This window comes from Giraffa tippelskirchi, chromosome 5 (assembly GCF_054371585.1).
Source record: "Giraffa tippelskirchi isolate mGirTip1 chromosome 5, T2T-mGirTip1v1.2.pri, whole genome shotgun sequence".
Lineage (NCBI taxonomy): Eukaryota > Metazoa > Chordata > Mammalia > Artiodactyla > Giraffidae > Giraffa > Giraffa tippelskirchi.
The window spans coordinates 99,027,840-99,041,492 of record NC_137279.1 but is presented as its reverse complement, the minus strand read 5'-3'; the positions used below and the strand labels follow the sequence as shown (position 1 = coordinate 99,041,492).

The following is a 13,653-nucleotide window of genomic DNA, read 5'->3' as shown; positions in this document are numbered from 1 at the left end:
ATGGGGAGGGACTCGGGGCTCCGCGGAGAGGTGGTGAGGGAGCTGGGGGGGGCTGTCACAGGGGCAGCTGGAGATGACACCAGCCCCTCCTAGTTAAAGACTAAAGGATCTAAGGAAAGTAATACTGATGTCAGGAAGGCAAGTGGGAAGACAGAAAAGGAGATGGTGAACGAGGCAGCCCCTTCCTCAGCGCCTCAGTCCCAGAATGGCAGGACCCACGAATTTTAGGGGCTCGCTCTGCCTTCAAATTGCATCCCTTTCCCTTCCTCACTGTTCCCAGGCAAACTCCCAAATCTGGACTGCTCACACTCCAAGTTTACCCGGCTGTTTTAGAGGAAGCAAGAATAACAAAATGTGGTTTTTATCCTGAACTGCCAGAGAAGGAAACTCCTGAATCCTTGTTATCTCTTTCCAGAAATAGTCCAGACTACTTATTTCCAATCAGACCTCCTTGTCCTCCATTCTGCTGGTGACAGCAGAGGTTGGAGAAGCTGCAGGGGTTTAATGGGCATGACCAGTTGGGCATCTCCCCTTCCAATTATTTGCTTCTTCTTGTTGTTGTTTAGTCCCTAAGTCATATCCTACTCTTTTTCAACCCCGTAGACTAACTGGCCAGGCTCCTCTGTCCATGGGATTTCCCAGGCAAGACTGGAGTGGGTTGCCATATCCTTTTCCAGAAGATCTTCCTGACCCCAGGGATCGAACACTCGTCTCCTGCATCTCCTTCATTGGCAGATGGATTCTTTACCACTGAGCCACCAGGGAAGCCCTAGGTATTTGTTACAATGACTCAAAAAAAAAAAAAAAACCTCCCGCAGTACTCTTCCCCACTTTCTCTTACCACATACAGACACACATACACATACACACACTTCTGCTTCCGGGGCAAGAAGGAAGTGAATTGGTTTCAATTCTTTCCTTTATCTTTCCTTTGCCTCTATATCAGTAACCTGGGCTTAGAGATCCAAGACATACTGCTTGGTAAACATATTTGCTTCAGAAATGAGGGAAGCAGGATGCTTTGGAGATGCTCATACTGAATGTGGGTCTACCTGTTCCAGGTAAGCCCTGGGGTTATTTGGACAGAGCACTGACCAGGGTTCTCACTTCCAATAAGCTGTGGGCCCTTGATCAATTTCTCTGTCTCTCTGAACCCCAGTTTTCTCATCTGGAAAAAGAGGGGCTTAGAGTAGATGCTGCATTGGATCTCTTTTATATTTAATAATGTGTGATTCTGTTCTGTTAAGCACAAAGGTTTCAAAATGTTGGGATACGTTACATGGAGAGGGCTGGCAGGCTGTGTGTCCCCAACCTCACAGGTGGCATTTGTGGTATTGAATTTACTACTGACAAAGATGTGGGTCTCTGGAGTTTCACAAAGCTACATCTTGGAAATACTGTTTTGTGCCAACCAAGTTTACAATTTACTAAAACATAAAGCCATAATACATAAGCATTAATTTACAGCAAGAAATTTAACTGTCACTCACACTGAAGGAAAACTCATGTCTGCATGTCTAGCATATTCTCTCCCTTTAAACCAAGTCAACAATAATGTCAACATATAAATGCACAATGATATAACCAAAGAGGAGGAGTTGTATCTTTAATGGCATCTGGCCATCCCCAGCAAGGAGTTGTGCCAATGGGTTCAGAAAACTCTTCTTGGCTATGATTCTCCACCCCCATCTCTACGCTGTGGGCAGCCTTGCCAGTGCTCCTGGACTACTCTAACTCTGCTGGTTAAAGCACTCTTTCCAGGATGACTCTTGGAAAGGCTGTGCCCACATGGGACTGAGGGACTCTCCCTTTACTAGTATTCTCTGCTGACTCTTCAGGTTGACATATTCTTCATTTAAATATGTAAATATTTTCAATTAGATTATAGCCAAGTTCTGCTGGCAGGGAGCCATGTCTTCTCTTTAAGGTGACTTTGCATACTCTCTACTTATCCATTACTTGCTAAAATAGAAATCTTGCACTCTTAGAGGGAAAGGGTGGATATATTTTTCAAGTTCTGAGGAAAGACTTTATCATTTCTCCCTAGAACCAAGAACCCATGCACCTCACCAGCTACTCCTTCATGGGCCCCTTTTCTGGGTCCACTAACATCAAGTTTCCTAGGGGCTCAGTCCAGGGCCCTTCTCTGCTTCCACCTACTCTCTTTGTGATCACCTCAAGTAGATCCTTGACCTTAATGCTGTCTATATGATATTAATTCCCACATTTTCATCTCCAAAGATCCAGACCTTTCCATCAAGCCCAAACTCAAAATCATCATCTGTCAATTCAACATCTCTCAATTCAACCATATGGATATCTAATAAGCATCTCAAACTTAACAGATCCTTAAACAAACTTCTGAACGAGTTCTTTCCCATCTCTTCATCAAGGTGTTCAGGCCAAAAACCTTACAGTTATCCTTGTTTCCTTTCTTTCTCTTATCCCTACATCAGCAAGTCTTGTCGGCCCTACCTTTAAAATATATTCTGTGTCTACCACTTCTCCACCACTGCCCCCTAGTCTAAGCCACCATTATCTCTTACCTTAACTACTGCAACAGCCTCCTAACTGGCTCCCCTACTTCCAATCTGGCTTGCTTAAAACCCATTATTCTCAGCAGTCAGGGTGATCCTTTAAAAACAAGTCAAATCTGATCCAACAAATACTCTCCCAAGAGAAATGAGTGCATATGTACTACAAAAAAGATAATACAAGATTTTCCACAGCAGCTCTATCCATAATAGTCAAAAACTTCAAATGTCTGTCAGCCAAAGAATGGTTAAACTTGGATAAACAAATTGCTGTATATTCATATAGCAAATGTGTGCATCCTCAGTCACTTCAATCATGTCCGACTCTTTGTGACCCCGTGGAAGTAGCCTGCCAGGCTCCGCTCTCCATGGGATTCTCCAGGTGAGAGTACTGAAGTGGATTGCCATGCCCTCTTCCAGGAAATCTTCCCAACCAGGGATCAAACCTATGTCTCCTGCATTGTAGGCGGATTCTTTACCAGTGAACCAGTGGGGAAGCCCCATATAGGGAATACTATATTTTTAAAAGACTGAACTACTGTATTTGTTGTTGTTCAGTCGCTCAGTCGTGTCTGACTCTTTGCAACCCCATGGGTATATAGCTGCATAAAATAGTATACAGCTGCATAAAAAGATCTCACAAACAAAACACTAAGCAAAGAAGCCAGACCAAAAAAAAAAAGAGTACACACTATATGATTCCATTTACATAAAGTTAAAGAAAAAGCAAAAAAAAACAGTGAGAGAAAATAGTGGTCACATGGTGGGAATGTGCTACATTTTAATCTAAATGGCAGTGAAAAGGGTATATGCATATGTAAAAATACTTAAGAAATACTTAACAGAAATACTTAAATAATTTGTTTGTTTATGGATCTGTGTAACTCAGACAGTAAAGAGTCTGCCTGCAATGCAAGAGACCTGAAGTTCGATCCCTAGGTGGGGAAGATGCTCTGGAGAAGGGAATGGCAACCCACTCTTCTTGCTGGAGAATTCCATGGACAGAGGAGTCTGGTGGGTTACAGTCTGTGGGGTTGCAGAGAGTTAGCCACGACTGAGCGACTAACACTACTACTGCTAAGTATTTCTTAAGTAAAAATATTGAAGATCTGTGTGTCTTTCTTTTTTAATGTTTATCTCTGATTTATTTATTTAGCTGTGCCGAGTCTTACTTGCGGCATGCAGGATCTTAGATCTTCGTTGCAGCATGTGGGATCTTTAGTTGTGGCATGTGAACTTTTAGTTGCAGCATGTCGGATCTAGTTCCTGACCTGGGATTGAACCTCGGGCCCCCTGCATTGGGAGTATGGAGTCTAAGCCACTGGACTACCAGGGAAGTCTTTTAGTCTAGACTTGTTCCTACCCCTCAGACTGATCTCCACAAATGGCTTATATTGGGTGTGGGAAGTAAGACTGGAGCAGGAGGTGATAAATGGGTGTATAGTAATGATGGCAGACATTGTTAGAGCAGTTACCTGACTTGGGCACTTTTCTGACCACTTTACAACAATTAACTCACCCCACCTCCCCATTAACCTATGAAATGATCACAATTTACAGATGACATTGAGGCACTGATTGGTTAAGTAGTAACTTGATTAATCACATAACTCAGAAATGGCAAAACTAGGATTTGAACAAAGGCAGTATAGATGTAGAGTTCTTAATCTTTTAAAATGTATCCATCTTAGGTGTATAGTTCCATGTGTTTTAACAAATGTATATTTCCCTGTAAGCATCCTTTTGATCAAGATAAAGAACATTGCCCCTAAAAGTTCCCTTGTGCCATTCTGAAGTTAATCTCCCCATCCTTGGCAACTACTGATCTCCTTTCTGTCACTGTAGATTAGACTTGTCTATTCTAGAGCTTCATATAAGTAGGTTCATACAGTATATAGGTCTCTGGCTTCATAGCTCTGGGTTTCAGAGCTTTCCAGGGTTTTTAATCACAGCCTTATACTACTTTCTGGTGTAACTTCTTTCACCACTTACCCATCAAATTGGCTCTTCTTCAGGACTTCCCTGGTGGTCCAGTGGTTAAGACTCTGCACTGCCCCTGCAGGGGCTATGAATTTATCCTTGGTTGGGAACTAAAGATCCTGCATGCCAAGCACGTAGCTTGCCAAAAAAATATTTTTGAATATTGACTACTCCTCAACATCAGCCACCCACCTATATCCTATCACTACTCTTTATCTACTCCACTTCATGCACATGAGATTGTCAGGATGGGGAGCATAAAGAGGGATATAAGAGGGTCAATAATAGCCTCTCTAAGATACCATAAAGTTCCAGTGAGAGATGCTAACAAGTGAAGCATCAAAATTCCTATCCTCAAGGAGGTTTTAATCCAATTAGAGAGGGGATAGCTTATATAGAAAGCCAGTAAGTCACAAGGCAAAACATTCATTCATTCAACAAGTATTTATTCAGTAAGTACAATCGTATAACATGACTAAGCAATTGGCTACGGAGTTCAGACAGATCTTATTTCAATTACTACATCTACCACTTCTTAGCATGTGACCTTGGTCAAGGAACTTAATGTCAGCTTCCACATCTTAAAATTGGTATAAAAGCAAAATCTAAAATCGTAAAAGTAAAATCTACCTAAGGTATTGTTTTAAGGATTAATTGAGATAATGCATGTAAAACAGTTCAGTACCTGGCATACAGTAAGAGTTCAGTAAATGTTAGCTATTATTATTCTTACAGTTGGAACTTCCCTAGTGGCTCAGTCAGTAAAGAATCCGTCTGCAATGCTGGAGACTAGGGTTCAATCCCTGGATCAGGAAGATCCCCTGGAGAAGGAAATGGTAACCCACTTCAGTATTCCTGCTTGGGCAATCCCATGGAAATCCCATGGCAGGCTACAGTCCATGGGGACACAAGAGTTGGACATGACTTAACAACTAAACCACCACCACCATTCTTACAATTATTATATATATTAGGCAACTTTCAACACTCTCAGGGGATATAGATTAATAGAATGAAAATCATTAAGGTTTCTTAAGGGATTCAGTTTAGTGCAAGGATACTTAGATGGGGATCTATGAAACTTCTGGAATTTTTGCTTCAGGATATTGGGTAAATATGCATGCATGCATTTTTTTCTTGGGTAGGGTCCATAGTTTTTGTCATATTCTCAAAGGACTGTCCCATGGCCTACAAACATTAAGGACCCATGGTCTAGAGCCTGCATTGTCAATGGGAGTAGTATTGCCCCCTCCCAAGAAGTCAAAAATTGGTACAGGGATGAGAATCTTAGATTACAATGTTTATGTCCTTCCAAAGGGCCATAGTACATATACAGATACAACAGTATATCGGTGATATTAAAATTTCATGCATGGGGGAGGGCAATTACAAAAAATGTCAGAGGGTGCACAAAAGCTAAAAAACAAACAGATATGTGAACTGAAGTAGCAAGGCATACTCTGTTCAGAGAATTGCTGAGCAGTGAAGTCTGAAAGAACCAGAGGGTGGAGAGATAAAGGAGAGTTTAGGGGAGCCAAACTTAGTAACTAGAGAATCATTGAATGAATAAAAGCTCAGAGATTCTGAGAATAAATGCCTAAGAAAACAGTGGTTTGAGTAAGGACAGTAGGGAATTCAACAAAGGCACTAATTTACTCTATGACAGTGTGAATTCATCGACATGACATCAGAAAACAGCCAGAAATGCCTCATAGGGGGAGTTCCCTGGTGGCCTAGTGGTGAGGATTCCAGGCTTTCACTGCCGCAGCCCAGGTTCAATCTCCAGTCGAGGAAGTGAGATCTCAGAAGAATCCATTCATTTGCTAGTTAACCTGAAGGCAGAAAGCACACAGAGACTGAGACAAAGCTTCCCAACACCTGGGGATGCTCCAGTGTTGGCCTCTGGTGTGTGGGGCCAGGATCCAGCTGCTGGCTATGCCAGGTTCCAAGCATTTCTGGGACCTCAGCTTATGACCACATGTAGCAGAACTCTGCTTGAAATTAAGGTGGTCAGTTCGTCCCCTTGTGACTCAGAAGCCTGGCATCCAGTCATGATGTGAAACACCGTGTCCAATCTTCCTCCAAGTTTTTAGTTTGGCCAATGTAAGTGCTGCATGCAGGCTCTTAGCTCCCCAAGCAGGGATGAAACCTGTACACCCCGCAGTGGAAGCAGAGTCTCAACCACTGGACCGCCAGAGAAGTGCCTCCCCCAAGCTTTTGGCATATGTCATCAGACAGCCACTAGATGACTCAACCTGCACACCTGCCAACACACTGCAAAGTCAACATACCCAAAATCGTGCTCATCATTTTTATCCTGCTTCCCCAAGTTCTTCCTGCTGCATACTCTCATCTTTGATTCCACTCTTCCCTTCATTCATTGTATCCAATCTAATACCAAGTCCTAACTTGCCTTTTAAATATCTCCCCACTGGAGGCTTCCCAGTGGTAAAGTGGCAAAGAGTCCACCTGCCAATGCAGGAGACACAGGAGATGCTGGTTCGATCCCTGGGTCAGGAAGATCCCCTGGAGGAGGAAATGACAATCCACTCCAGTATTCTTGCCTGGGAAATCCCATGGACAGAGGAGCCTGGCGGGCTAGTCCATGGGGTCACCAAGTCGGACACAACTGAGCAACTGAGCACACACACACACACACTCTCAACTGAATTGTTGCCAGATGCATAGCTTAACAGTCTTCGTCTCCCCCAAATCTACCCTCTACAGTGCAACGATGGCTCTAAAACACCAAATCTGTCATCTCCTTGCTTAAATCCCTACTGTGGCTTCCCATCATGGATAGCAGCTTCCCAGCCAGTGTGTCTTGACAATGATGTTAATTCCCTCAGCATTTTGGACTGCTAGGCAGAGCCTGGGATAGCTTGAATTCTTAAGCCAATAGTCTAAAGCCTGAAGCATCCTATCTATGTGCTGTTTGAAATGGTTCTCTGTGCCACAATGTGAGAAGGGCTGAGAACTCATCTTTGGGCACTCTCTGACTGGTTCTGACCTCATCCTGCCTCCAGCACTGAACAGCTTTAGCTTTAGCACATTATATACTAGGCTTCTTATCGGTCTCTTACTTCTGCTCAGAAGCATCCCACAGATCTGGAATGAGCTTCCCTTCATCTTTGTCTGAGAAGCTTCTAACCTTCAAGATTATTTAACTATCATTTTCCCACTAAGTTTTCTTGGACTTTCAGGCCAGGTTGGATACCCTTCCTTACGCTCTCAAAATGTTTTGTTTCATAATAATCTCATGTATCAGTCTACTGCCCTGGTGGCTCAGACGGTAGAGACTGCCTGCAATGTGGGAGACCCAGGTTTGATCCCTGGATTGGGAAGATGCCCTGGAGAAGGAAATGGCAACCTACTCCAGTGTTCTTGCCTGGAGAATTCCATGGATGGAGGAGCCTTGTGGGCTATGATCCGTGGGGACACAAAGAGTCAGACACAACTGAGCGACTAACACTTTCACACCCCCCTGGTAATGATCAGACAGCAGAAATGCCTTGCTCATCTTTCTATCTTCAGCGGCCACCAGCAGAGCCCTTGTGTGTACTACGTTACCTGAATGAGAAAAGAACAAGAGGGCCAGGCCTACCTTTTCTTGCCTAGAGTTTAAGAAAGTTTGTGGTTACATAAGCCAAAAAGAGCTTTGGAGAAGAGGATGATATAACAGGATTAAATGTGGCAAAGGACAGAATAGGCCACTGGCTTTGATCTTGTTAAAGTCTGAGCACAGATTTAAATATGATGGAAATCAGGTTTGGAAGGACTGAGAAGAAAAGAAATAGGAAGAAGATACAAATCCCTTACCCAAGATATTTGGCAGTATAAAGAACAAAAGAAAATGAAGGCTTACTGAGTTCCTACAGTCCCATTGCAATTTCTTTGCTACTGTTTAAGATAAACGGTTCCACAATAACAGTATGCTTGAGAAACCCAGTTTCCCTCCATATCCCTTCCCTTCCCCCAGTAGATATCAATTTCCATTAGTTTATGGTTTATCCTTCCTTTTTCTGGCCATGTAGCATGTGGGATCTTAGCTCCCCGCCCAGGGACTGGATCTGTGGCCCTTGCAGTAGAAGCACAGTCTTAACCTCTGGAGCTCCAGGGAAGCCCTATCCTTCCATTTTTAAAATAGAGACAAATACATAATATACATTATGTGTCACCCTTTAGATAAGAAAGCACATTATACATTCTGTTCTACATGCTACTTTCTTCACTTAATATAGCCTTGTGATCTCTTCAATCAGTGTATAGTCCCCCTCATTCCTTTTTACTGCTTAGTACTCTATTGTATAGATTTACCAGTTTATTCAACCAGTCCCCTACTGACTGATAAGAGTTGTTTCCAATCTGTTATTACAATTAGTGCTGCAATGAATAGCTTTGTGCATGTTACTTCCTATTTTTGCCATCTTATTTCCAGGAACTTTGCTTCTGTTCTCACTTAATACTCACAATAACTATGCCATAGATACTGGGTCTTCATCTTATGTATAACTTTGATGTAATGAATCAATTGCTGCAGTACACAGCAGTCCAGCACTTGCAATAGCACACTATAGAGTAAGTCTTTAAAACTTGGAATAAACACCCTCACTCCTACCTTAACCGTTCTTCTCCCAATATACTGACATCTCTTCTCAGAGAAAAATAAGTTATTCTGTCAAGTTAAGCACCACAAACGATAAACAAGGAGTTTCGTTTAATTTTCTCTGGGTATTTGTAAAACACTTAGGGCCAACATAGGAAAAAAAAAAAAAAACCTCCTGTGAAAAATTACACTTACAAAACAAAGGCCTAAGAGGGATTAGCGCCTTAGCCCCTCAGAGCTATAGCAACTCTGATTGGTCCAAGGAAGTGAATAGATCTTGGGAGGCTACGACAGGAGGAAAAACAATGAGAAATCACTGAGGGAGAGGGCCTCGAAGTGGGCCTCGAGGGGGAACTGGAGGTCGGGGAGTGGGTCTGGGTGGAGGGAGGGGCCCCCGCTGGTAGCCGTAGGGTGGAGGTCGTGGAGGGCCAGTGTATCCATGAGGAGGCATCAGTGGAGGAGGTCCACGCATACCATGTGGAGGCATAGGACCTGGGTGACCTGCAGGTAAAAAAGGAAAACTTAGTAAAAACAAGGAATAGGAGACAGTTCATACTGGGACAATGTAGGGAGAGGATACACAGGGAGACAGTGAAAAGCAACAGAAGAAAGAAAAGAAAGTGCAAGGGATAAAAGGTGTGACAAAAGAAGCTGGAAGAACAATATGTGAGGATGAGGGAGGTGGCTAAAGACTACTCACCCATGGGAGAGCCAAACGGAGGCCCTCGGGGGGGCATGCCCATTGGAGGAGGTCCAGGATGAGGCATTCCAGGTGGTGGTCGGGGTGGTGGCTGCCCCCCAGAGCCAGGGGGCCCAGCGTGGGGGTGCCCTAAGCCATGAGGGCCATGGTGGGCCAGCTGCATCTGAGACATCCCTATGAGAACAAAACAAGACACAGAGAGAAAGGAGACAAAAGGAAGTTAGACAGGAGGGCAAAGAAAACAAGACAGAGAAGAGAAAATGAAGAAAGTGACATCAGATAGAATACAGAAATTAAAGCTGGTAAAAAGTGCCCTTATCCTTGACTCCATCCCAAGAGACTAAATCAACCAAATATCCAACAGCTCCACACTCCCTGAAGCCCATTCACTCCTTCCATGATTTAGGCGTTGTTAACAGTGCTGCAGAATGGCATGATTATTCTACTGAATAGAATCTGGGAAGATAAGAGAGACACTGTCACATCAAAGATCTAATTCTAAAGGAGAACAGGAATTTTTCAGGTGGACAACAGAGTGGGAAAAGAACATTCCAGGCAGAAAAAAAAATCAGCAGGTGCAAAGCATGGATGTGATCAACAGCATAGTATGTTAAAGGAAAACCAGTAGAACAGCTTGCAGTCATGGGAGTAATGGGCAGGAGCCAGATCGTGCAAAGCCTAGAATGCTATCATAGCGAGTTTGGGTTTCACTCTGTAAGTAAAAAGGAGCAACAGAAGAATTTTGAGCAAAGGTGTGTGAATATCTGTATTTAAGAAAAATTACTCTGAGATAGTCAATCAAAGTAGAAATAATTAGAGTCAAAGTGTCAGTTAGGGTATTACTAAAATAAATCTGGTGTGAAATAATGAGCATAGGAGAGTCTGGGCTTCCCAGGTGGCGCTAGAGGTAAAGAACCCACCTACCAATGCAGAAGAGCCTGTTGTTCTCTTTGGTAAAACTTAAACTTAGGAAATGAAGACAGCATGATAGTTGTTAAAATAAACAGAGTAAAGTATCTTGCGTTTATTTTCATAAAAGAATGTCTGAAAGAAAGGAGAGCTTGGGCACTATCTATTATTGCTGAAGGACAAAGAACAGCAGCATTAAGTACTGACAGAGCTCCTCTATCAAGCTCATCCCTCTCCTTCCCAGCAAAGAACACCCACCTGGATGGGGCATCCCACCCGGTGGGAATGGGTGAGGATGTGAGTGTCCGTGTCCAGGATGTCCAGCCCCTGGGGTTCCCGCTGATGGAGGGCCATGTCCTCCAGCCCCAGGAGGCATAGGTGGTGGTGGCATGGCTGGGGGTATCCCAGGAGGAAGGGCTCCAGGAGGCGGTACTGGGGGTGGGAAGGAGCCAGGAGGAGGCATGCCTACAGAGAAAATGGAAAAACAGTTAATGATAGTGAGCAGAGAGTGCCTTTAGAGAGCCTGTTCCACCCTGGCCTCTCCAGGCAGAATGAGCTCTTTTCCCCTCCTCCCAGCTCTCTAAAGTCAGAAGCAACATTAAATGACTAGAACAACAACCTTCTGGAGAAACTCAACAGCTTTCTTCCCACCACAATCATCATCCCTCATCCCCTTTCTCATCAACTAATGACTCAATGTCCGCTCCTTGCCAGGTTCTTTTTCCTTCTTCTTGGCCCCACCCTTCCCAACCCAAGACAAACATTTTTTATCAAAAGCTTTACCTGGTGGAGGAAGCCCAGATCCCAATGATGATACCACAGGATTGGGAGCAGATGGTGGAGGGGGTGCATCTGCAAACAGCTGATGAGGGCGGTCAGCCTGGGAAAGTGGGTTCTGTGCTGCCAGAAGTCTTTCAGCGGCTGAGCCATGGCGCTCACCCTTGGAGTCCTTCTTGAATGCATAGGACACAGTGATTGGGCGGTTACACAGGTACTGCCCATTCATGGCCTCAATCGCTGCATCCGAAGCATCAAATGAAGCAAAATTAATAAAGGCATAACCTTTGGAGTTGCCTGTGTCAGGGTCCCGCATAATCTTGGGGGTTTGTAAGATGACCCCAAAGGCGCTAAAAGTATCGTAAAGCAACTTCTCATCAATCTCTGGGTCCAGGTTCCCAATAAAAATGTTGGCCCCCACATCCAGGTTTTTGTTGTGAGCTGATGCCTTGTTCACCCGTATTGGCTTCCCATAGAGTTTGATCATGTTCATGATCTTAATGGCATAGTCAGCATCTTCCTCACTCAAGAATTCCACAAAGCCATAGCCTGGGGAAGTGGAAAAAAGGTTAGCAACTGAAGTGATTAAAAACGAGTTTATAACTCATTTGCCTTCTAAAGCACAAAGGATAAGAAATAATAATCCCAACTTCAATTGGGAATGGTTCCAGAAACAAAATCTTTAGTTTGCTCACTCCAAAACACTTAATACCACTGGGCACCTCCAGGAGCAGTCTGTCCCCTCCATACATAATTGCACTTTTTGCCATGTACTCACCTTGGTGCTGACCAGTGACTCTATCTTTTGGCATGTGCGTGTTCACTACTGGCCCTGCCTGGAGAAATAGTTCCCACAGCAGTGGTTCGCTAACCTTCTCATCGAGGCCCCCCACGTACACAGTGGCATCTGGAGGACAGGATTAGGAGGTGAGGGCAGAGATGAGGGGAAATAGGGAGGTAACGGGAACATGAAGATGGAACCCAGGCGGACGAAGTGGGGGGTGGGGATGGGGTAGAAAAACAAAGAATAAGAAAAAAAAAAAGGCCGTTAGATTAAGCTTTTAGAAGCTTCTCCTTTCCAGAAAATAGACAATCTTCGTAAGTCTAATTTAGAGTTACAGTGCAAATTCACTCTGTAACTTTTCTTTTTCTTTTTGAGTGGGAAGGCAGCAGAGGATTGAACACAGCATCACAACTACAGGCCTCAAGCCTGTCCATCCCGTCCCCATAAGGCATCGGGACCAGTCTCGCACCCTTCGGAAAGGTAAAATCTCCCGCCCAGGCGGAAACATTGCTGGGCCTAGTCGAGGTCCCCCAAACCCCCAGAGTCCATTCTGGGTTTGTCCCCTCCAGTCACCCTGGTTTCGCTCGGAAATCGGCCCGGCCGCCATGGCGAAAGTGCTCCCGCCGTCTCCAGGCAGCGATCCCGCCCCCTGACCTCAGTCACTACTTCCACTTCCCAGGCGAAGGCTGACGTCTGATGGTGGGCGGGGCTGCAGCAGGGGAGGAGCCGGAAGCGGCCTCGGCCATCTTAAGAAACGCCGAGTCTGGAAGCGGCTGAGGCAGTGGGGCGCTTCAGTCCACGGTCCTGTGCAGAAGTGCTAGTATGAGCGGACAGGGCGGGGAACGTGAGAAGGAAAAGTTCTGTCTCTTTTAAGGCAGTGTTAGAAGTTAAAGGGTCACACTGCTCCCGAAAGTGTCACTTTAGAAGCTGGGAGAACAAAACTTTAGTTTTCATGTGTTTTGTAGCCTTCTTTTCCCCTCAGAAGGGTGTGCAGAGGAACCCCTCAACGCAAGGCGTGGGGACAACCGTCCATCCCAACCCGCAGTCCCTGAACAGATGCGGCCTCACAGCCCAGGCCCAGGCTTGAGGTATTTCCTTTTTCCTCAGGGAGGAAATTGTGGAATGTCTGAGCTCGCGTAGTAACTGCGTAGAGGGTGAGGGGAACCTGAGGCTCGGAGGTAGGGTGGTACCGAAGCTGACGGGGGTTTGATACTGAAGCCCAGACGCCTCGGCCTCGACGTCCAGCGCACACCCTGAACCCCAACAACGTCTGGGTGTGCCTTTGCCCCGTCTACACGGAAGAGAGGACCTTAAATTGTGAATCCTGCAGCGCCTGATGCAACCCATCCCCTTACTTCCTTAG

At 44.9% G+C, this 13,653-nt stretch overlaps 1 protein-coding gene across 1 annotated transcript; it reads right to left on the bottom strand.

Annotated features, from left to right (window-relative positions):
- Window positions 1–9,216: 9,216 nt before the first annotated feature.
- Window positions 9,217–12,921, bottom strand: SF3B4 (splicing factor 3b subunit 4). The gene is made up of 6 exons (XM_081487886.1): window positions 12,864–12,921; window positions 12,285–12,413; window positions 11,513–12,055; window positions 10,988–11,194; window positions 9,821–9,994; window positions 9,217–9,621 (listed from the first exon to the last, which is right to left on the bottom strand). The coding sequence occupies exons 1-6, from the start codon at window positions 12,895–12,897 to the stop codon at window positions 9,434–9,436; spliced, it is 1,275 nt and encodes a 424-aa protein (XP_081344012.1). The 5' UTR covers window positions 12,898–12,921; the 3' UTR covers window positions 9,217–9,433.
- Window positions 12,922–13,653: the final 732 nt, after the last annotated feature.